General features: G+C 35.7%; 1 protein-coding gene across 2 annotated transcripts in view; it reads left to right on the plus strand.

Moving 5' to 3' along the window:
* Positions 1-25,571, plus strand: part of COL4A5 (collagen type IV alpha 5 chain) — a 218,482-nt gene that overhangs the window by 138,201 nt on the left and 54,710 nt on the right. Inside the window, exons 22-31 of one of the 2 annotated variants that reach the window (XM_079911756.1) lie at positions 1,813-1,905; positions 4,090-4,160; positions 4,441-4,632; positions 5,412-5,580; positions 7,562-7,654; positions 7,742-7,846; positions 12,549-12,646; positions 13,921-14,071; positions 19,410-19,523; positions 24,716-24,883. In XM_079911756.1, coding sequence (XP_079767882.1) covers positions 1,813-1,905; positions 4,090-4,160; positions 4,441-4,632; positions 5,412-5,580; positions 7,562-7,654; positions 7,742-7,846; positions 12,549-12,646; positions 13,921-14,071; positions 19,410-19,523; positions 24,716-24,883 — 1,254 coding nt within the window. The remainder of the gene's footprint in view (positions 1-1,812; positions 1,906-4,089; positions 4,161-4,440; positions 4,633-5,411; positions 5,581-7,561; positions 7,655-7,741; positions 7,847-12,548; positions 12,647-13,920; positions 14,072-19,409; positions 19,524-24,715; positions 24,884-25,571) is intronic. The other variant, XM_079911757.1, reaches the window with a different exon arrangement.

The raw sequence follows: 25,571 nt of genomic DNA on the forward strand, positions 1-25,571 counted from the left end.
TCTATATATAGATATGCCTCCTCCCATATATACTTTGTCTCTATATGTATATCTCTCCGTATGTATGTCTATCTATTACCTCCCATGTAACTACTGTCTAAATCAAAATATAGAACTTTTCCAAGACTCTAGAAGACTCTCTTGTGTATCCTATACAGCACTCCCAAAGGTAACCACTGTTGTATCCTCAATCAAACAGTTTGCCTAACTTTGAACTTTGTATAAATGGAATCATACAGTATGGGCTCTTTTATGTCTTAATATTTTATCTGGTTTCTTTTGCTTAATATTATATCTGTGAGGTATATCCATGTTTTTGTTTGTAGCAGTATTTTTTCACTGCTCTTTGGTATTTCATTGAATGAATATTCCTATCCATATTCATCCATTCTAATGTTAATGGACATTTGGTCTGGGGCTATTATGAATAAAGCTGCTATGAACATTCATATATATATATATACAGTAGGACATAAGCATTCATTTCTGTTGTGTAAACCTGGTAATGGAATTGCTGGATCATAAGGTAGATGTATCTTTGATTCCATAGATACCACCAAACCATTTTACAAAGAGGATTTAGTTTCCATTTTCCTCACAACTTATTGATGCTGAGCCTCTTTTCTTATAGTCTGTACATTCTGTTTGTAAAATACCTATCTTCTTCTATTTTGATTGGGTTGTTGGATATATGTATCACAAATATATTCTCCCATTCTGTGACTTGCTTTTTTACTCGCGTCTTTTCTTGAACAGAAGTTGTTAATTAAAAGAAGTCAAATTATTAATGTCCTCTTTTATGGTTAGTGCTGTTTATGTCCTGTTTTAGAAATCTTTGCTTATCCCAAGGACCTGATGATATTCCTCTATGTTTTCTTCTAAAAGCTTTATCGTTTTTGCCTTTTACATTTCGACCTTTGATCTGTCATGGAGTCATCCTTGATTCCCTTCTTCTCTTGAATTCTGTATGATCCATGAGAAAACCCTATTGGCTCTACTTTCAGATATGTCCAGAATCTAACCAATTCTCATCATGTTCATTGCTGTCACTCTGGAATGAGCTACTATCTCTCCTAGATCACTTCAGCAGTAGCCACTTATGTGTTTACCCTGTTTCCATCCTTGTACTTAGATTATATTATTAACATAGCAACCAGAGTCATCCTTTTAAAACTTAAGTCATATCATGTTGCTTTTCTGTTTAATTTCTTCTCCTAAATTCTCATTTCACTCACAGTAAAAGCCACAGTCTTTGTGGTGGCCTATGTGATATTTTATGATATGCCACTTGTTATAACCTGTTAACTGTCTGACCTGGTTCCCCTTCCTCACTGTACTCCCACAATCTGTTCTCCTTGATGTTCCTTCTATATACCAAACATGGCTACTCTTTCTACCTGGACTGCACTATAGTCGTTATGCACGTGCCATGTCCTTTAAGTTTTTTTAATCACGTGTCATCTTCTCAATGAGGTCTTATCCTGACCACCCTATTTAAAATTGCAACCTGCCACCCACCCCTAAGCATATCCAATTTCACTTACCCAGCCACTGGTAGAATGTAAACACTGTGAAGGTATGGATTTTGTCTGTTTTGTTTATCAATGTATTACAAACTCCTCGAACAGTGCTTGACACATAGTAGGTGCTCAGTAAATATTTATCAAGTAAATTGATTCTAGATATAGGCTTCTCCAGCTACACTGTTAGGTAGGAATATTGTCCCTTAGTGCTAACTTCTTTAGAACCTATCTAAAGAAGGTATATGTACCCCTTCAAGTAAAATTTGTTTTTTATTATGGTTTTCTCTAGGTGACAAAGGTGACACCTGCTTCAACTGTATTGGAACTGGTGTTTCAGGGCCTCCAGGTGAACCTGGTTTGCCAGGTCTTCCAGGTCCCCCAGGTAACACATTCTTCCTCAGGGCAACCTTAAAAATATTTCTTGGCTAGATATTAGTGAGCTTATAGTTTTAAATGATACCAGTGTCTCATTTTATGACTAGTCACTCACATCCATAAATAATTAAATATGAAATGTCATATCTGCTGTGAAATAAATTATGCTCTTGTTTCCAGTAGCTGAAGCTACCAACATTTTCTATTAAAGAATTTCGACAGTATTACTCCAGGAAAAGTATCTTCCTTATTTTCCATATGGTGAGGAAAATAACTTATACAGAGTCAGACTTCTTTATTCCAGAAAACTGGGGAAAATGTTCATAATACCTGACCCCTGAATATGGTTTTCAGTGGCCAAGATTCTAGTCATTGGGATGTATCACATGTTGTCATTACGAAACGGTCTTCTACCAGAGTTTGGCAATCAACTGCCAATATTCCTCTTTATTTTTTTTAATTTTTAAAAATTAAAAAATTTAAAATGTTCTTTCTTTTTTAAAAAAAATTTTATTGGAGTATAGTTGATTTAAATGTTGTGTTAGTTTCATGTGTACAGCAAAGTGAATCAGTTATACATATACATATATCCAGTCTTCTTTAGATTCTTTTCCCATTATAGGCCATTACAGAGTATTGAGTAGAGTTCCCTGTGCTATACAGTAGGTCCTTATTAGTTATCTCTTTTATGTATAGTAGTGTGTATATGTCAATTCCAGCCTCCTAATTTATCCCCCTCCTCCCTTACCCCCCTTGTAGCCATAAGTTTATTTTCTTCATCTGTAACTCTGTTTCTGTTTTGTAGATAAGTTCATTTGTACTCTGTTTGTAAATTCCACATATAAGTGATATCATATGATATTTGTCTTCCTCTTTCTATATATAACTCCCCCTTCCCCATTTCCAACTCTTTTACTCAACTGCCTCTTGGGGTTTCCCAGGATTATATTCTCTTGAAATCACACTTCATGTCTGAGTCAGTCAGGGCTGAGAGTAGATACCAGATCTCTTACCTTTCTGTCTAGTGTGTCTGCCAAACACACTTTTGGTGTTTGGAAATAGATTTTCAGCCAGTCTTATAGCTGCCCCTAGAAGTTAAGCATCTAGCCTTGTACTTCCAGTCTAGTGGTTTTCAAACTTGGGAGTGCATCAGAATTACTTGGAGGGCTTGTTAAAACCCAGATTCCTGGGTCCCACCCCCCAAAATTTCTGATTCAGTAGACCTGGGGTGGAGGGCCCAAGAATTAGCATTTCTAACCAGTGCCCAGGTGATGCTGATGCAGCTGGTCCAGGGACCCATTTTGAGAGCACTGCTTTAGTAATATTTTCTCTAGTCTTTGAGCACCAATCCTTTCTCATAAACCAAATTTTAGGGAGTGACAAACCAAAGAAAGAACTGGTAGGAATCTAGGAAAATTGTTTAAGTAAGAACAAAGAAAGATACACAGACTTTGTCCTTATCTCCTTCTCACCTTGGCAATGGGGTGATTATAAGAGCAGAGCATTTCTGTGCATAGTACTTGGTAGCTGCGAACTCTGAGAGGATTTGGAATTGGAAATACCTAAGGATACAATGCTGTATGTACCAGGAAATGTTAGCTTTACCTAAAAGAAAGGATGATCTCCTCGCCTTCAGAGCATAGAATAGAAAGATCAAAATGTGACTTGTTAAATGGGATTGAATGGCATTCTTATTTTTAATTAATTAATTAATTAATTAATTTATTGGCTGTGTTGGGTCTTCATTGCTGCAGTGGGCTTTCTCTAGTTGTGGCGAACGCGGGCTACTCTTCGTCGCAGTGCATGGGCTTCTCATTGCGGTGGCTTCTCTTGTTGCGGAACATGGTCTCTAGGCGTTCGGGCTTCAGTAGTTGTGGCACGCGGGCTCAGTAGTTGTGGCTCGCAGGCTCTAGAGCTCAGGCTCAGCAGTTGTGCCGCATGGGCTTAGTTGCTCCACGGCATGTGGGATCTTCCCAGACCAGGGATCAAACCCGTGTCCCCCACATTGGTGCATTGGCAGGCAGATTCTTAACCACTGCACCACTGGGGAAGTCTGGCATTCTTATTTTAAAACTTGACTTCCTGACTTGCTGATTTTTATATGAGCTTTGTCAGGATTTCAAGCTCAAAGCTCACATTATTCTGTGTGTGTGTGTGTGTGTGTGTGTGTGTGTGTGTGTGTGTGTATTAGGATCTCTTGGTTTCCCTGGACAGAAGGGTGAAAAAGGACACGCTGGTGCAACCGGTCCCAAAGGATTAACAGTAAGTTTTGAGTATATCATATAACAGAAGAAGTAGAAGAAACCTATTTACACTTTGATTTTCACTTGTGGATATATATAAAAGAAATTTAGTTTTCTTATTATGATATATTTGATTCTTTCGCTCGCGCTGACTCATATGTCTCACTTGACTCATAGCTTGGTACACTAAGTGTTATTGGGCAGGTTGATGGGATAAACTGGAGAAAGTATTAGAAAAAAAGAAACTGAGTTTCTTTTTCTCTCTCTTCTTTTTCCCCTCTTTATTGCCCCCCCCTCAGGGCATACCAGGAGCTCCAGGTGCTCCAGGCTTTCCCGGACCTAAAGGTGAACCTGGTGACGTCCTCACTTTTCCAGGAATGAAGGGTGACAAAGGAGATTTGGGTTCTCCTGGAGCTCCAGGGCTTCCTGGTTTACCTGGCACCCCTGGACAGGATGGATTGCCAGGGCTTCCTGGCCCCAAAGGAGAACCTGTGAGTTGGTTTGATATTCTTGGTTTTGTCATGTCAAATTGTTAGTGATGTTTCCTAGGATAGGCCTGGTGCTGAGATGAACATGTAATCAATGCTTAAAAGAATGTGATTATATATAGTAATGGTACATTGTTATTGACTACATAGGGTTTCTTTACAGTTCTTTTCTCAGTGGTTTTATTAATTATTTCTGCTTAACCCACTGCTATATTGAGTAATATTTGCTATGACTAGGTAGGCAGGAGGTTAAGATGCTTATGGGTCACTGTGAGGTTCCCCTTTTCTTATCCCACATAGCCTTGTCTGGTTTTTTTTAGACCGGACAACAAAAGACTAATTTGGTTTTTATATAAAGTAAGCTTAGAGATTAGTGTGAGTAGATGGCCGTGTGAAATGTGCCGTGGAGCCTACAGATTGAAGATAAATGAGTAGATTCTTATTTTGTGCACAACACACAGCCCAGGATATTTAGGTAGAAAGTGCTGTTTTATTAAATGTTAGCTAGGCTGTAAACTTCTTGACTTCATGAACACAGAGATTTTTGCCAATTTTTATTCTTTGCTTTATCACCAGCACCTGGCACATAGTAGGAACTCAAAAATATTTGTTAAAAGAATGAATAAGTAGAGTGAGCACACATACCACCCGATAATAACACACACTTATGTAGTTTTTAAGAACTATTTGTGGCTGTATCATTTCTCTAGTTGTACTTAGTAATACCAACCTACAGATAGCTGTTATATCTATGTTTCTGTATTAAATTTTTCCCTTTTCAGGGTGGAATTGCTTTTAAGGGTGAAAGAGGTCCCCCTGGGAACCCAGGTTTGCCAGGTCTCCCAGGAAATAGGGGGCCTATGGGCCCTCTTGGTTTTGGCCCTCCAGGCCCACCAGGTGAAAAAGGCATACAAGGTGTAGCAGGAAATCCAGGCCAGCCAGGAATACCAGGTGACTTTATTATGGTTGTTTTGTTTTTAGTTTGGTGCTTAAAAGCAGAAATGTATTTATTATCTTTTGGCCATTCTTGGCTTCTTTTTATGAGAGTTGTGTTTCCGTCGCCATTTATATTTGGGCCTTTTCGGAGTTTCTTAGCAGGGAAACATAAATGTGTGTGTGTGTGTGTGTGTGTGTGTGTGTGTGTGTGTGTGTGTGTTTTAAGAGGGGCTTCTCTTTAAATTTTTTGACTATGTTTATTGTTACTGTTGTTGTTTTTAAGTGCATGATATATATAATGTACATGATATATAAAATGCAAAGTTTAACAAATATAATGGAAACACACACATAACGACCACACACGTCAAGAAACAACATTGCCAGCATCCTCGAAACCCCTATCCTCCTCTCTCTGTTCTTTCCTGATCATAATCCCCTTCCATTTCTCCAAAGGTAAACACTGTCCTGACTTTTGCATAATTTCCCTCCATATACAGTTTTATCACCTAGATATGTATTCCTATCAAAGTACTTTAATTATGCTTCTTTTTGAGTGTTATATTAATGGAAGCATAGGGTAAGTATTCTTTATGTTAACTTTGTGTATGGATATAGCATATTCATTTTCACTGCTGTACAGTATCCCACTGTGTGTGTGTGTGTGTATCACCGTTGCTTTATGCATTCTATTGTTAATGGACAGTTGGGTTATTTATAGTTCAGGCCTATTATGAATAATGCTTCTATGTGCATTCTTTTATATATATTTCTGGTGTACATGTGCATACACTGCTCTGTGACAGAGATCAGCAAACTACAACTCTGGCCCTCCACATGTTGTCATAAATGAAAAGTTTATTTGAACACATCCACAGCCATTCACTATTGTTTATGCTTGCTTTTGCACTACTACTGCAGAGTTGTTGTTGCTACAGAGACCAGATGGCCCACAAAGCCTAAAGTATATGCTGTCTGGTCCTTTACAGAAAAAATTTGCCAATCCCTAGGCTAGGGTATATATTTAAGATTAGCATTCTTGAGACATAGAATAAATGCATCTTCCAGCTGTACTAGATAATTCCAAACTACGTCCAAAGCAATTGTACCAATTTATACTCCCACCAGCAGTATTAGAGGTTTCTTGTTGCTCTGTATCCGCATAAGTATTTTGTATTGTTAGACTTTTTCATTTTTGCCAGTCTGTTGAGTGTGATATATCTCATGGCAGTTTTATTTTATATTTCTCTGATTATATTAATGTTTACCACCTTTTCATATGTTTGTTGACCATTTGAATTTCTCTTTGTGAAATGTCTATTCAAGTGTTTTGACCATTTTTTCTTTTGGATTGTTTCTTTTTCTTATTGATTTGGAGGAATATATATATGTGTGTGTGTGTGTGTATATATATATATATATAATTTGTATTAGTTCTTTATTAGCTATTTATTTTGTAAAATCTTAATTCACTATGGCTTGCCATTTTCACTCTCTGTATGGTGTCTTCAATGAACAGAAATCACTTTGAATGTAGTCAAATATATCAACCTTTTCTCTCTCATGGTTAGTGCTTTTTATGTCATGTTTAAGAAATCCATCTTTGTCCTGAGCCTATTTCAAATTCTTATTTCAATTAATGAGAAGTAGTTGTACTTGGACTTTGCACACATAAAACCTTAACCAAAACTAGTTAACCAAAAATAAGTATTTTTCTTTTGACCTACATTTAGAAAATATTTTTATAGATGCCTAATATTTTTATAGATGCCATCTTCATGGAAACCCTTAATACTGTCATCTACTTTTATCTTTGAAATTTCATCCTTCTGTTTAGTATCTTCCTTGAAAATATATACAGGATTGTTTTTCTCATGGATTTTTGTTAGTTTGAATTTTTAGAAGATTGTAAATACTTTCTTTTTTGTTTTAATTAGCGGAGATCTTTAGTCAAGTGAATACTTCCCATTCACTATTAATTCCCACTTGTTCTTAGGTCCTAAAGGTGATCCAGGTCAGACCATAACACAGCCAGGGAAGCCTGGCTTGCCTGGTAACCCAGGCAGAGATGGTGAAGTAGGTCTTCCAGGTATGTGAGGAATTTATTTGACCATGTCTTCAACACTTCTTGGTTTCTGTCTTTGGCTACTTCCAAAAAACTGCTGTTTCTCCGTAGGTGAACCTGGACTCCCAGGCCAGCCAGGCTTGCCAGGTATACCTGGTAGCAAAGGAGAACCAGGTATCCCTGGAATTGGGCTTCCTGGACCACCTGGTCCCAAAGGTATGTAGGACTGGGTAGCAGGCAAGGTAGGTTAGCTGGTTAGTATGATATTATTCTTTGATATAGCTCACAAAACAGATAAAGTATATTCGTGCAACTTTTTTCTATGTGCAATAAAGAATGTAAAGGAAAAGTCACAGCATGTATGTACTATAGTTTCATTGTCTTTATGTAAAACATTCCAGACAAGAAAATATCTAAATCCTAGATATGCAAAAATGATATACAAGCTTTAAATATCACAGTAATTATTGTCTTTTGTGTTCATCACTGTATTTTCAGGGCTCAGAAAAGTCCTGGCACGTATTAAGCGCTCAATAGATATTTGTTAAATGAATGAATTGTATTAAACAGAAAACAGATTTATTGCACACTTATATCCAAGTAATGTTTTATCCTAAATCATATTCTCTTGATTTACTGAAATTTTTAGGGCTGTTGCTTCAGTTATGCTTTATTCTTCACAGAATTTCTTTTCTCATGAATGGCAAGAGTGTGCATTGGTCTGAGATCAGTGCTTAAACATGTCCTTACTCATTTATGCTACATGACTTCAAAAGAGTCAGATTTGATTTTATGTGTATATATGTGTATAATATCTGCGATTTTTTTTACATCTTTATTGGAGCATAATTGCTTTACAATGGTGTGTTAGTTTCTGCTTTATAAAAAAGTGAATCAGCTATACGTATACGTATATCCCCATATCTCCTCCCTCTTGCGTCTCCCTCCCACCCTCCCTATCCTACCCCTCAAGGTGGTCACAAAGCACTGAGCTGATCTCCCTGTGCTATGTGGCTGCTTCCCACTAGCTCTCTATTTTACATTTGGTAGTGTATGTATGTCCATGCCACTCTCTCACTCCGTCCCAGCTTACCCTTCCCCATCCCTGTGTCCTCAAGTCCATTCTCTATGTCTGCATCTTTATTCCTGTCCTGCCCCTAGATTCTTCACATCCATTTTTTTTTAGATTCCATATATATGTGTTAGCATACGGTATTTGTTTTTCTCTTTCTGACTTGCTTCACTCTGTATGACAGTCTCTAGGTCCATCCACCTCACTACAAATAACTCAATTTTCTTTCCTTTTATGGCTGAGTAATTTGCATTGTATATATGTGCCACATCTTCTTTATCCATTCATCTGTCGATGGACATTTAGGTTGCTTCCATGTCCTGGCTATTGTAAATAGTGCTGAAATGAACATTGTGGTACATGACTCTTTTTGAATTATGGTTTTATCAGGGTATATGCCCAGTAGTGGGATTGCTGGGTTGTATGGAAGTTCTATTTTTAGTTTTTTGAGGAACCTCCATACTGTTCTCCATAGTTGCTGTATCAATTTACATTCCCACCAACAGTGCAAGAAGGTTCCCCTTTCTCCACACCCTCTCCAGCATTTATTGTTTGTAGATTTTTTGAAGATGGCCATTCTGACTGGTGTGAGGTGATATCTCATTGTGGTTTTGATTTGCATTTCTCTAATGATTAGTGATATTGAGCATCCTTTCATGTGTTTGTTGGGGATCTGTATATCTTCTTTGGAGAAATGTCTATTTAGGTCTTCTGCCCATTTTTGGATTGGGTTGTTTGTTTTTTTGATATTGAGCTACATGAGCTGCTTATAAATTTTGGAGATTAATCCTTTGTCAGTTGCTTCATTTGCATATATTTTCTCCCATTCTGAGGGTTGTCTTTTCGTCTTCTTTATGTTTTCCTTTGCTGTGCAAAAGCTTTGCAGTTTCATTAGGTCCCATTTGTTTATTTTTGTTTTTATTTCCATTTCTCTAGGAGGTGAGTCAAAAAGGATCTTGCTGTGATTTATGTCATAGAGTGTTCTGCCTATGTTTTCCTCTAAGAGTTTGATAGTGTCTGGCCTTACATTTAGGTCTTGAATCCATTTTGAGTTTATTTTTGTGTATGGTGTTAAGGAGTGTTCTAATTTCATTCTTTTACATGTAGCTGTCCAGTTTTCCCAGCACCACTTATTGAAGAGGCTGTCTTTTCTCCATTGTATATTCTTGCCTCCTGTATCAAAAACAAAGTGACCATATGTGTGTGGGTTTATCTCTGGGCTTTCAGTCCTGTTCCATTGGTCTATATTTCTGTTTTTTGTGCCAGTACCATACTGTCTTGATTACTGTAGCTTTGTAGTATAGTCTGAAGTCCGGGAGCCTGATTCCTCCAGCTCCATTTTTCTTTCTCAAGATCGCTTTGGCCATTCTGGGTCTTTTGTGTTTCTATACAAATTGTGAAATTTTTTGTTTTAGTTCTGTGAAAAATGCCATTGGTAGTTTGATAGGGATTGCATTGAATCTGTAGATTGCTTTGGGTAGTATAGTCATTTTCACAGTGTTGATTCTTCCAGTCCAAGGGCATGGTATATCTCTCCATCTGTTTGTATCATCTTTAATTTCTTTCATCAGTGTCTTATAGTTTTCTGCATATAGGTCTTTTGTCTCCTTAGGTAGGTTTATTCGTAGGTATTTTATCCTTTTGGTTGCAATGGTAAATGGGAGTGTTTCCTTAATTTCTCTTTCAGATTTTTCATCATTAGTGTATAGGAATGCAAAAGATTTATGTGCATTAATTTTGTATCCTGCTACTTTGCTAAAATTCATTGATTAGCTCTAGTAGTTTTCTGGTAACATCTTTAGGATTCTCTATGTATAGTATCATGTCATCTGCAAACAGTGACAGTTTTCCTTCTTCCAATTTGGATTCCTTTTATTTCTTTTTCTTCTCTGATTGCTGTGGCTAAAACTTCCAAAACTATGTTGAATAATAGTGGTGAGAGTGGACAATCTTGTTACTGATCTTAAAGGAAATGGTTTCAGTTTTTCACCATTGAGAACGATGTTGGCTGTGGGTTTGTCATATTTGGGCTTTATTATGTTGAAGTAAGTTCCCTCTGTGTCTACTTTCTGGAGGGTTTTTATCGTAAATGGGTGTTGAATTTTGTCAAAAGCTTTTTCTGCATCTATTGAGAGGATCATACGGTTTTTCTCCTTCAATTTGTTAATATGGTTTATCACATTGATTGATTTGCGTATATTGAATCCTTGCACTTCTGAGGTAAACCCCACTTCATCATGTTGTATGATCCTTTTAATGTGCTGTTGGATTCTGTTTGCTAGTATTTTTTGAGAATTTTTGCATCTATGTTCATCAGTGATATTGGCCTGTATTTTTCTTTCTTTGTGACATCTTGGTCTGGTTTTGGTATCAGGGTGATGGTGGCCTCATAGAATGAGTTTGGGAGGGTTCCTCCCTTTGTTATATTTTGGAAGAGTTTGAGAAGGATAGGTATTAGCTCTTCTCTAAATGTTTGAAAAAATTTGCCTGTGAAGCCATCTGGTCCTGGGCTTCTGTTTGTGGGAAGATTTTTAATCACAGTCTCAATTTCAGTGCTTGTGATCGGTCTGTTTATATTTTCTATTTCTTCCTGGTTCAGTCTCAGAAGGTTGTGCCTTTCTACGAATTTGTCCATTTCTTCCAGTTTGTCCATTTCATTGGCATATAGTTGCTTGTAGTAATCTCTCATGATCCTTTGTATTTCTGCAGTGTCAGTTGTTACTTCTCCTTTTTCATTTCTAATTCTATTGATTTGAGTCTTTCCCTTTTTTTCTTGATGAGTCTGACTAATGGTTTATCAATTTTGTTTATCTTCTCAAAGAACCAGCTTTTAGTTTTATTGATCATTTCTATTGTGTCCTTCATTTCTTTTTCATTTATTTCTGATCTGATCTTTATGATTTCTTATCTTCTGCTAACTTTGGGTTTTTTGTTCTTCTTTCTCTAATTCCTTTAGATGTAATGTTAGGTTGTTTATTTGAGATTTTTCTTGTTTCTTGAGGTAGGATTGTATTGCTATATACTTCTCTCTTATAGGTACTTTTGCTGCATCCCATAGGTTTTGGGTCATCGTGTTTTCATTGTCATTTGTTTCTAGGTATTTTTTGATTTCCTCTTTGATTTCTTTAGTGATCTCTTGGTTACTTAGTAGTGTATTGTTTAGCCTCCATGTGTTTGTATTTTTTACAGATTTTTTCCTGTAATTGATATCTAGTCTCATAGTATTGTGGTTGGAAAAGATACTTGGTACGATTTCAGTTTTCTTAAATTTACCGATGCTTGACTAGTGACCCAAGATATGATCTATCCTGGAGAATGTTCCACGAGCACTTGAGAGGAAAGTGTATTCTGTTGTTTTTGGATGGAATGCCCTTAATTATCAATTAAGTCCATCTTGTTTAATATGTCATTTAAAGCTTGTGGTTCCTTATTTATTTTCTGCAATTGTTTTTAGATCACTTCCAGAATTATGTAGTAGGTCTTTTATCATACTGTATCCAGATGTAAGCAGAAGAAAAGTTTCTCTGCATTTTTGTGTTGGATTCATTCCTTATTTTTAGTTCTGTCTCGTTGGTAATAGCTTTGATTTTCCTTAGAAGAGCATATCTTCCACACACATTAGCCCTATATGACAATAATAGGGGACCATATGGTGATTGAGAGAGAATATCAGTTATCTGTAAGGCTTAGTCTGAAGTAGTCATCTAGAATGTCATTGTGGTTTTACCATCTTACTGTAGTCACTAAGCATGATTGAATAGGGTGAAAATGTGGGTTTGGGAGTTTGGGTATCTTTCTTACAGTGTCTTCTCTTTGGAGATTAAAAAATGGCTTCTAATTTTACAGGTTTCCCTGGAATTCCAGGACCTCCAGGAGCACCTGGGACACCTGGAAGAATTGGTCTAGAAGGTCCTTCTGGGCCACCAGGCTTTCCAGGACTAAAGGTCTGAGACATTTTAATTTATTTTTTATTCTTTTTCTATTCCCCCTACCTTCCTTAGCCTTCTCTATTTTGATTTAGACATCATCCCAAGGCTTCACTGTATAAATAAAACTTAACTTATTGTATTTTTATTTAAAAATATTTAATTCCAAATACTTTTTAATAGTCCAAGGGGTCAAATTTGAAGCAAAAAAAAGAAGTTTCTGAACCTGTTTAGAGTGACTGGTTATATGATGAGATGAGATGAGAGAATACAATCATCAGCTTCCCCTGTGCTTTTCTGTAATACCATCATTCCATTTAATCTCTGTCCATGTCTGTGTGATGTTTGGTTGAAATGGTGTTGAATATCATGCCAAGTACTTCTCATACGTTTCCCCTCTGTCCCAATTCCATCCCAGATACTTAATGCAAATCATTGCTATCGACTTAGTACTAATAATGGTACTGTGTTTGAGTTGGTTTCTGTCCCTCTTACTACATTTTAGCTAATGTAAAATTTTCCTTAGTCAGTCTTCAGCAAACTGCCATGGTACGTAATTATCCTAACTGTTCCTATATTTTCTCTGTGTTTAATTAATTTAAACTTCCTGTGTTTTTATGATTACTATCAATAACTTTTTTCCATGGGAAGAAAAATTGACCATGGCCACAGTTGTCATGAGAAATCACTTCTCTATTGATTGTTTTTATTTTATTATTAACCTTTTCAAATGAACGCAAAAGTAAAAGGAATAATACAGTGAACTTTCATATATCCATCACTCAGATTCCAAATTATCAAGATTTTATCATATTTGCTTCATCTACGCTTTTTTCTTTGCTGAAGTATTTTAACCCAAATCTCAATATTGTGTCATTTCACCTATAAATATCTATACTTCAGTATTCATCTCTAAGTAAACAGACATTATATAGAAAACCCACAATTCTTTTATCATACTTAGTCAAATTTAAAATAATCATCTAATACAGTACCCAGTCTGTAATCATATTTCATCACTTCGGTTCTTGAATCTCATGCTGTCTCAGTTATTTCTTTTTTGTCCTGAAACCAGACCAAATAATTCAATTTGTTTTACTAAGCCCAGTTTCCTATCCTTCCAGATGTTCTGTCCTGCTTGCCAATTACTTTTCATTTAATTATCCTACTCCCTTTACCATGGCAGGGGGGATATTACCTTGTATTTTCTGCTTTAAATTCTCTGTAGTAAACAGTAAACACCAAGAAAGTCATGGGAGTCTTTGTTGTGTTTTATCTTGTGTACGCTCAAGGGAGAACCAGGATTTGGGCTACCTGGGCCACCTGGGCCTCCAGGACTCCCAGGTTTCAAAGGAATACTTGGTCCAAAAGGGGATCGTGGTTTCCCAGGACCGCAAGGTCCTCCAGGACAAGCTGGCTTGGATGGGCTACCTGGACCAAAAGGTATGGAGGCTGTTGCTACTTCTCAATTTGCTTTTAAATTTATAGAAATTGAAACTGTTGTGACAGTTTATGGGTGATAATCCCAATTAACTAGAAAGCCTATGCTGCCACTCTATCATGGCTTTTTTTTTTAATCCTCCATTGGTATATGTTGTGTTTTATTTCATTGTATAGATGATACAATCATATATGTATTGAAGTAACACTTTTGTAAAGGTCTTCCCTTTACCCCATATCCATCCATTATGTTCCTCCCCATCCTATATGTAGCCATTTTTTAGTTACTTATTTGTCCTTCTGGTGTTCCTTCATACAAATACAAGCCAATAAGAATATGAATATATATATATATATATATATATATATATATACAGTTTAACATCTTTATTGGAGTATAACTGCTTTACAATGGTGTGTTAGTTTCTGCTTTATAACAAAGTGAATCAGCTATACATATACATACATCCCCATATCTCCTCCCTCTTGCGTCTCCCTCCCACCCTCCCTATCCCACCCCTCTAGGTGGTCGCAAAGCACTGAGCTGATCTCCCTGTGCTAAAGAAGAGTAAAGAATATATGTATTTTTATTTACTACCTTTCTCAAAAGATAGAGTACTACCTTTTGAACTTTTTTCATTTAACTTTATATTCTAGAGAATCCTCCATGTTAGTACATAGAGATTGTGATTTTTTAAAAATAGTTGCCTAGTATTGGATTGCTTGGGTATGCCATGTTTTATTCTACCAGTTGCTAGTTGCTAGACTGTGTTTTTGGCAATATTTTCTTATTAGAAATAATGCCACACTGAATAATCTTGCATACATGTTATTTCATGTGTGTACAGGTGTAATGTTAGAATAGAGTAATAAAAATGGGTTTTCTGAATGGAAGGGCAAATGCATTTCTAGATATTGACAGATTCCTCTCCATTTGTACCTTTTTACACTCCCCCCCAAAATGTATGGGTGTGCTTGTTTCCCCACAGCCTTGCTAAATGAGTATGTTGATAAACTCTTGGATTTTTGCCAAATTGTTGGAAACAAGTAGGTATCTCAGTATAGTTTTTTAAACATTTTATTGTGAAAAATCTCAAACACACAGAAAAATTAACAAGAATTGTACAGTGAAAACCCATCTATCTACCACCTAGATTCTACAATTCACATTTTATCTCTCTGCCAACATTTAATTTTTTTTTCTTTGCGGTACGCGGGCCTCTCACCGCTGTGGCCTCTCCCGTTGTGGAGCACAGGCTCCGGGTGCGCAGGCCCAGCGGCCATGGCTCATGGGCCCAGCCGCTCTGCGGTATGTGGGATCCTCCCGCTCCGGGGCACGAACCCATGTCCCCCGCGTCAGCAGGCGGACTCCCAACCATTTAGCCACCAGGGAAGCCCCGGTGGGGCTTTTTAAAAATTTTTTTAAATTTTTTATATAAAGCAAAGTAGAAAGAATTTTACAGTGACTACTGTATACACACCACTGATGTTCTACTATCAACATTTTACTATGCATGATTTGTCACGTATTTGTTCATCCCTTTCTACTTTCACTGACTTATTTTTAATGTGTTTCAAAGTAAATTACAGTAGCAATGCACTTCTTCCTAAATACTGCAGCATGCATGTCTATGGTTGTTCTTTTTCTTTTGATACACTACCAAATGTAAAATAGATAGCTAGTGGGAAGCAGCCACATAGCACAGGGAGATCAGCTTGGTGCTTTGTGACCACCTGGAGGGGTGGGATAGGGAGGGTGGGAGGGAGGGAGGCGCAAGAGGGAAGAGATATGGGAACATATGTATATGTATAACTGATTCACTTTGTTATAAAGCAAAAACCAACACACCATTGTAAAGCAATTATACTCCAATAAAGATGTTAAAAAAAAAAGATGTGGCACATATATACAATGGAATATTACTCAGCCATAAAAAGGAATGAAATTGTGCCATTTGCAACAACATGAATGGACTTGGAGGGTATTATGCTTAGTGAAATAAGTCAGACAGAGAAAGACAAATAATGTATGATAGGACTTATATGTAGAATCTAAAAAATAAAACAAAATAGTGAATATAACAAAAAGGGAACAGTCTCACAGAAATAGAGAACAAACTAGTGGTTACTGGGGGGGAGAGGGAAGGGGGAGGAGTAAGATAGGGTAGGGGATTAAGAGGTACAAACTACTATGTACTATAAAATAAATACAAGGCTATTATTATTATACAAGGATATATTGTACAGCACAGGGAGAATATAGCCAATATTTTATAATAACTATAAATGGAGTATAACCTTTAAAATTGTGAATCACTGTGTTGTACACCTGAAACTTATATAATATTGTAAATCAACTATAACTCAATAATAGAAGAAGGAAATTACTAGACCTTTTCCCAAAATGGTTGTATCATTTTCTAACCAATACGGTATGAAAGTTTTAGTTGTTCCACATTCTCTCCAACATTTGGTTTTATTAGTCTTTTCATTTTTGAATTTTAGTAGGTATGTAGGTAACGTATTTTGGTTTTAGATTGCATTTCCCTGATGGCTAATGATGTTGAGCTCTTTTACATGTACTGGTGAATTATTTACATATTCAGGTATTTTTCCCACTTTAAAATATGGGTTGTTGGGCTTCCCTGGTGACGCAGTGGTTGAGAGTCCGCCTGCCGATGCAGGGGACATGGGTTCTTGCCCCGGTCCAGGAAGATCCCACGTGCCGCAGAGCGGCTGGGCCCGTGAGCCATGGCCGCTGAGCCTGCGCATCCGGAGCCTGTGCTCTGCAACGGGAGAGGCCACAACAGTGAGAGGCCCTCGTACCGCAAAAAAAAAAAAAAAAAAAAAAAAAAAAAAAAAAATATATATATATATATATATATATATATATATATATATATATATGGGTTGTTTCTCTTTTTATTGTTAAGTTGGAAGTGACCTTTACGTATCCTGCATACTGGTTCTTTGTCAAATACATGTTTATGAGTATTTTATCCCTATCTGGCTTGCCTAGTGTATTTTGATGAGCAAAAGTTTTAATTTTATTGACTTTTCATTTATCAATTGTTTTCTTATTCGATGATTATTTTCTGTGTTTTATCTAAGAAAACTTTCCCTGTTCCAAAGTTGCAAATATATTCCTTTTTATTTTGTAAATTTTATAGTTTTAGCTTTTATGTTGGAGACTATCATCCATTTCAAGTAATTTTTGCTTAGTATCATTTATTTAAAATAGCTCCCTCCTCATTGGATTATTTTGGTGTCTGTGTCAAAAATCAAACGACTGTTTATGTGTGGGTGTATTTCTGTGCTGTCAGTTCTGCTTATCTATCTTACTATCCTTAAGTTCCTACCAACTGTTTATATTACAGTAGCTTTACAGTAAGACTTGATGTCAGGTAATATAAGTTCTCCAACTTTTTTCTTTTTTAAAAATTTATTTGGATATACTAGGTCCTTTTCCTTTACTCTCAGGGTAGTTTAAAATTTGTATTTCCATTATTATGAGGGAAATTGACCATCTTTTCATATATTTAAAGGACATACATATTTTTTCCTGTAAACTGCTCATGTCCTTTGCTCATTTCTTTATTGGTTTCTTCTATCCCCTTGATTTTGATTTCCCTAATTATGTATATGAATAGAATTAGTCTAACTGGTTTGGCAATTGTTTTTTTTTTCTTTCTGGTTTGCAAGGAAGTAGACTCTCCTGGTCAACGTTTTGGCCTCCAGAAAATAATCTGAAGAACCCCATGCTTCTGAAACATGTTGGATTGATTCCTATTAAAGCAATAAAACAGCATTGCCAAATTTAACCAGCCTATATTCTGCCAGCAAGAGCCCCAAACTAACCCAATACAAATTGTTCTCAGATAAGCGCTTTTAAAAATACCTTCCTGTCTTTGAGTACACAATTCTGGCCGGCTATAAACTGTAACACTCAAAGTTACAGATAGTGTTTCCCATCAGTTACCTCCCCCAGCTTAAACCTGTGACCCCCCAAACTTGCAGATAGAAACATTTCAAATGATAAGCTATGTGGCAAACAGTCTCCATATGGAAATTACTCACTCATTATACTTTGTTTATGAAAATATCCTTGAGACAGAGGTTGGGAAGAAAGGGGTTGAAGCCCATTTTAAACTTCAGCTCTTTATCAAGCATTTGCCTAACCTTTGAAAGGAAGTATAGGATCCCCATATCCTAATAGGAATCATTCCCAAATATTAAAACCTCAGTACAGTTCCTAAGATGCTAGGAAAAAAAGAATTTGGGGCTTCCTGCCACGTAATTCCTTTATTCCTCAAACATTCATTATGTTCTTATTCTGTGTCTATTACTACTTGAATCGTTAGAAACACAAAGGCATAGACTCTGCTCTTGAAGATCTCAGAGATTGTTCTCTACTATAAGAAAATCTAGGTGGTATCACCATGACAGTGTTTATCTCAACCGGAACTCTATGAATATGTAGCACTAATGTTTTGGACCAATAGACCATAGTCAAAACACAGCAAGCAGATCACAATAAAAGTTCACCCACCAGATATACTTACACCAGTGGCTGGGTATCAGAACTTAGTGACTAAACTATAGGAGAAATTGGTACGGCATCTTCAAGGCAACATAGTGACCAATAATAAATTAATAAGGCTAATATCCATCAGGAAAGAACTATAAGAGGAAGAAAATGTGCTTAATACTGAACATTGGAATCATTAAACAAAAAAGAAAAAAATGATGACTTTGGAAGCATTTAGTTTACCTCATATGTTACTTTTGTTCAGGGCCGCATCTAAGGTGCCTTGGGAAGCTTCATATACAAGGTGACATTTGAACTGAATCTTTAGGGAAGGATGTTCCAGGTAGCAGAATTACGTGCAAAATATCATTGTGACAAATAGAATAGTGTGTTTGTAAATATTGAAACGAATAAGAAATAAAATATAATTTGCAAAAAATCTATATCATATCTAGAAATTAATAAAACAAAATGTGCCTAATGTATTTGTGGGAAAAATTAAAACTATTATTAGCAGCTTGAAACTTGTGTTTTGAAAAAGGGTAGAATTAATTGGTTAATAAATCGTACGTGTAGATGGAAAGAGACAGTCAATTCTCCCCAGATTTGTCTGCAAATAAACTGCATTTTCAGTGAGAATTCAAGTAGAAATTTTCTGGATATGACATAACTGATTCTGAAACTTGATATTTAGCAAACATATGATAAAACATACTACAAACTCATTGTAATTATAACTTGTGAACCAATGCTAAAGACTAGTGACTCAGCTATTGTTGTTTTTAATATCTAAATTATATTTCTTCCTTAAAGGTGACATTGGACCAAATGGACAACCTGGGACAATGGGACCTCCTGGGCTGCCAGGAACAGGTGTTCAGGGACCACCAGGGCCACCAGGAATTCCTGGACCAATAGGTCAACCTGGTAAGATTGGAGTAAATGTGCATTTTGTAGTACTAATTATGTAGAGGTTGATTAGCCCCTCAATAAAGTGTAACCTATGTAACAGTCTTCCAGAAAACAGTTTTGCGAGTTAACATGTCCACTTATATAATTATGTAAAAGTGAAAGAGCACAGATCACAAGAGCTACTTTAATCCCTGAAATTTCCCCTCCCTGTTAATTTAAAATTGATCTATTAACAACAGTGCAATTTAACCATTGCAGTGTGTTGCCATGGCTTATAATCATTGAGCTAGTCATAGCCTTGGAATCCCAGACCTTCTAGTGCTAATCATTTCAGACCTGAGTAGCTATATGGCATTAATAGACCTTTGTGGAACCTCGTAACATTTCTTAGCACATGAGAACTAGGGTTAAAAAAGTTCTTTGAAAAATGTTTCTTAGGCATTCTCAATTATTTTTAATAAAACAAGTGAGTTTACTTGAATTTTCTCTTCTTTTGCCCATAATCAGCATTTACTTTGCAACTCATAAGCACGCTAAGGTTTTTCTTAATATGAATACTCAGAAAAGTTTTGTCAGCTTGTAACCTAATAGAGAATCATATGATTCCTCTATGTTTGTGTGAGAGCTTACTCGAGTTTGTGGATTCTGAGACATCTGGTGATGTGAATTATTTTTATCTTAATCTAGGCAGGCATAGTAAGGGCCACACTTGGGCCAAGATTATGTTATTGCAAAGCACTATAATAATATATGAAATTAAAACAAATATGGAACATTTCATCATTCCTTACTTCACATGAATACATCGGATGACTTAAACGCACCGTTCAGATATACATACATTGACTTTGAAACAATGGAATATATTTTCTGACCTTAAATGCCAATAGGTATTTTGTTAGTTATTATGCTAAACATCTAGAAACACTGATTAACAATATAAAAGCCTGGAAAGTAAAGGTTATTTTTGCTTATGTCCTATTTTAAACATTTATTTTATGGCACATTATACCGTTTTTTTAGTGGCCCCTAACATGTCACTACTGATTTAGAAATAAGAAAACTTACAGTGTTGCTTTGAACCAGCTTGTTAAAAAGTAAGTGCTTCAACATTCATGAGAAAATCATCTGTCCAACTAGCAGAGGGATCTTGAGAGAAAACAATTAATTTTTAGGTTTGGCCATTATAGTCTTGGCCCGCTGTTTCACAAAATGGCTAAAATGAATTTATCATTTCTGTTGTGTTTTGTCATTTATTTTATTTCCCAAAATTGCATGAGGTTTTGGAAGCATTTTGAATTCTTAAATCACAGCTTAGCAAGAATAAAAAGAGACCACTGTTAATACCAATATGAACAAAATAAAAATACATTCATTTGTGCTTTATGCCTTTTCAAATTTAGCTAATGCTCTATGATGTTTCATTCATCTAATGTTGTTTCTTTTTAACTGATGGATATATAGGTATATTTATAAAGTCCATATAGAATGGGCAGGGGGGAAGTAATGATGCTGAATTTAATCTCATCTCTTCCTTCTGTAAATATATATTTTGCTACAGAATTGAAGATCTTAACTAATATGGTTCAACAAACAAATGAAGTTAAAGCAACTGCCATGAAAATGTATTGAATGCATTCTTATTAATATAGAAATGTTCTCAAATCACAATTTTTTTTACCAAAGGATGACCACATTTTGTATTTGATAATAGCAACATGTACTCACTTTTAAAGTAAATTTTATTTGTATCACCAAAGCAGAATATTATCTTAGTCCATTTCAAAACTACCATAATTTCTGTTTGTACCTCTCAATAACAGGATGATCAGCAAGGCTACTACTAACATCTTGATACACCTGACTTATACTGCATGGCTGAAATTCTAACTACCAATTTTTTTCTAATAAGAAGCTTATTAAATATACTTGCTGTGTTTCATTTTGTAGTAGAAAACTTAATGCAAAGTATTCTATGTTGTCATTTCTCCAGAAATATATGCTTTTCAGGCTTTTCTTTTGACTCCAGTTTTCTATTATTTAATTAAGCTTTACTATTTGTCATTCTCTTTTCCATAGCAGGCTGTACAGTTTAATGCATGTTTATAAGTTAAAGACCTGTTGAATATCAATTCCTCATTTGGCAGTAGGGAAATAAATTTTTTTAAAAATGCTAAGGGACAAGAAGCAAAATGCTTTTCACCCCATGCCCTAGTAACCCAGGCAGAAATGGAAGTTTTTGGTTCTTATTATTTGGTCTGGCCAATAACTAGAAGATAATTGCTTTAGTCAATCGTTTTAGAGGTCAGTTAAATATACTCAATTCCATGTCTACAGATAATACCCTAACCTGAGTTAAATGTGGTGTAACACTTGCCCAGCCTCAGGAACACGTGCATGGCTGAATCAGCTCAGGCTCATCACCACTAATGTGAATCAAAGGAACAAGGAATTAGTCGTGTCATTTTTATAGATGAAGGAGAGTACATTGTAGTTTTCTAACTTTTTTTGGCTATAAAACCCTTGGGCTGTGTGTGTGTGTGTTTGTGTGTGTGTGTGTATGTAAAGTTTTCACAGATAATGCATGCTTTTGGAATTTTCTCTTTTTTCCCATAAACTCATTCCATTTGGCTGCAAATAAATTTAGAGCATTATACACCTCTAACATACTTAGCCTCTATAGATATATCCATATAATTCCTTTTATTGTATAAGGAGATTCAGCAGAGCCTTTGAATTTATATTGACTTTCTTCATTCTGGATCTTACCAGGATGCCAATTCCTGACATAGTCGTGGAAAAGATCTATGCTGTGAAAAACGCAGCATAATATCTGTTACTACTACTAATGACAATGCAGAGATCTTTGCCTAGCACATGTAGTTTGCTTAATCATAGACTGCACTAATAATTATTGAGTTATCTGTACCTAACCTGTTACAGTATAAAATCAAGTTTATTTTTAAATTCTAACTAACCTTTACGAGCTTAAATTCCAAAGTGATCATTCACAGCAATATAAAGATCAGAGATAAACAAGAGTGTAAAGCTGATCTTCATCAAAAAGTATTACTTTTTGTGAATGTAAATATTTTATTGTGTCCCTGTTGGCAAACACATTTATAGTATATGTTATATGAGCATCTGAGCAAATGCCTAAAATACATTTCTTTACTGATTACTAATATATGTTAGTAATGAATCAATATCTAATAAATTCTATTCGTAGACTTTTTGTTCTAATCTTTACATGGTTAGTTTTGTTTCCTAACCTAATGAATCTTTTTGCAACTTGCTTCTGCTTGGGTGGTTCATCTTACTGCTGAACTGTAACTTCCTGCCTCTTGAACTTCAGGTCTACCAGGTACTGTAGTTCTCTCTCAAAAGCCTTATCTTTTTCTTTTTTAATATTGAGAATTTATTATACTAGTGCAAATGGAAAATATCATTCAAATATAATAGGATCATCGTAAAAGATGCAAGAGATATTACATGAAAATGGTTCTGAGAAACTGTAAATAGGATATTTCCTTTGATTTATTATCTTTTGAGCTCTATTGAGGTATAATAGACAAATAGAATTGTAATATATTTCAAATGTACAATGTGATTATTTGATATATGTATACGTGGTAAAAGAATTTTCACAATCAAGTTAACACATCCATCACCTCACATATTTTCTGCGTTTTGTGTGAGAACCCTTAAGTTCTACTCTATTAGCAAGTTGCAGTTATACAATACAGTATTATCAATGATAGTCACCATGTTATACATTAAATCCTCAGACCTTATTCATCTTTTTTTTTTTTTCCCAAAAGCCATACCTTAAAGCTTTAAACTTGGAAAACAAACAAGATTTCTCCAGATTGAAGTCTTTGGTTTCTTTTAATTATTTTGTAGAACCACTCTCTTGGAGCATATTTCAAAGGACTAATTAGTTATCTTGAAAACTCAGCTATTAAAAACTACTTGGGCTGTAATATAACAATAGACAGTGATTCATATAGGGCTATAATTGTGCACATGATTAGGTATCTCATCATATTTAATAAATATAATAATATAAAATATCTCTCCCCTTTAATAATCTTTTTACTATGAAATGGCAGCATTGGAATCATCACTACTGTACCAACTAAATGGAATTCTCTAATCTTCAAAGTGAATTTAATCAGTTTAAAGGCATGCTGGTATATGACATCAAACAGGTCTTAAAATGCCAGTGTCTTGGTCTCTTATAAAAATAATTGTCTGTGAATCTTCAACAGTAATAAAATTAGGTCTTATTGTTGAAGGGATGCTTGGAATGGTCCCCTGTTTCATCCCGCAGCTTTCAGTCAGTTATGGCACATCGCCATTTAACAGATGAGGACCAACAACATTAAGTGACTTAATAAGTCACGTAGCTGATAGGTATTGGAGTGTGAACTTGCACCATGTTTGTAGTGTAATTCTTTTCACTAAACATATTCTTTTTTAACCACCTTGTTTCCTGGAGTATATTTTTGCAATGACATATTTTTTCTATAAAATCCTTGCTGGATTACTATGAAACAAAAGTTAACAACAAAGACTAATAATAATGTATTATTAAAACAACATGTAAAACAAAGCCAAAATAAAGTCAAAAGGGCCCATGTAACTTACTTATTCAGTAATTAATTTTTTATGGATTACAAAAATACATCTTTATAATTCATAATACCTTAGAGCAATGCAAATCCAAGTGTGGTCAATGGACCAATGTCGAATTACCAACTGTTTGTTACCAGTCTGCACTGGAATTAGAAGAAATAGAGAGTAAGCATTTAGAAACTTTTATAGCAGTTTGACAATGTAATTATATTTATTGAATATAATAACCAAAAGGTAGGATTGTATTTTATATGTCTTTAATTTTTTATTTTAGTATTTTAGTAATTTTTATTGTATTTTATTAAAAAAATAGTCCATGATGGACCAGGAATTAAGAAAAGATTGATCGTTCATGAGAAATAATTTCAGAAGCACTTTCTTAGAGAAATATACTTGAGAATCCTAAACTTTTATTGTTGGTTATTTTCTGTGCATGATGCCAAAAGTGTCTCTAACTCACTGTTAGGTTTGTTATATACAGGATTCTATCACTTGTTTGCTAGAAAAATAACCAGATACATCTCTTAAAACTGCTTCAATACTTCTTAATATTGGTTTGTATTAAATAGGCTTGCATGGAATACCAGGAGAGAAGGGGGATCCAGGGCCTCCTGGATTTGATGTTCCAGGACCCCCTGGTGAGAGAGGCAGTCCAGGGATCCCTGGAGCACCAGGTCCTATGGGACCCCCAGGATCACCAGGGCTCCCAGGAAAAGCAGGTGCCTCTGGCTTTCCAGGTAATTTTTAAGTCTTCCCTGATTTTGGATTCAGGAAATTAAAACTAATATGACTCTGATATATTATCCTCTTGTACTTTTCTGGATTGACACTGTCCTTTAAGAAAAAGTGTTAAATGTCTTTGATTGTAGGAAACTCACTTTGCTATTTGCATTACACTTTTTCTGTCTGAGGGCTCCAGTTATATATTGCTGTATAACAAATGACCCCAAAATTTAATGATTTAAATCAACCTTTTAATTTTGCTCAAGGTTTGCGGGTCAGGAATTAAGGGATGGCTTGCCAGGGTTGTTTATCTCTGATCCACACGGCATCAGCTGGAGTGGTTGGTGTTGAAGGATCTACTTCTCTGACACCTGAGTGTTCATTGGCCTCTTCACATGGTATCTCATTATCCATAGAGGTACTTCGTGTTTTGGTAGTATCAGGGTAGCTGCTCTCCTTCCAGGGCAGCTGGCTTCCAAAAGAGAGAATCCCCAAAACTGAAAGTGAGTGTACTAAGAGCCACAGATGGAAACTGCAAGACTTCTTATGATCTAGTATTGGGAGTCATACAGTGTCACTTAGTCAAGGGTAAGGCACAGAGTCATCCTAAATTCAAGGGGAGAAGGCTACTCTAGGCTGTGTATACTGGGAAGTGTGGTTCATTTGGGGACCATCTTTAGAGACTAACTACCACAATGATAT

The sequence above is a fragment of the Stenella coeruleoalba genome, assembly GCF_951394435.1.
Source record: "Stenella coeruleoalba genome assembly, chromosome: X".
NCBI lineage: Eukaryota > Metazoa > Chordata > Mammalia > Artiodactyla > Delphinidae > Stenella > Stenella coeruleoalba.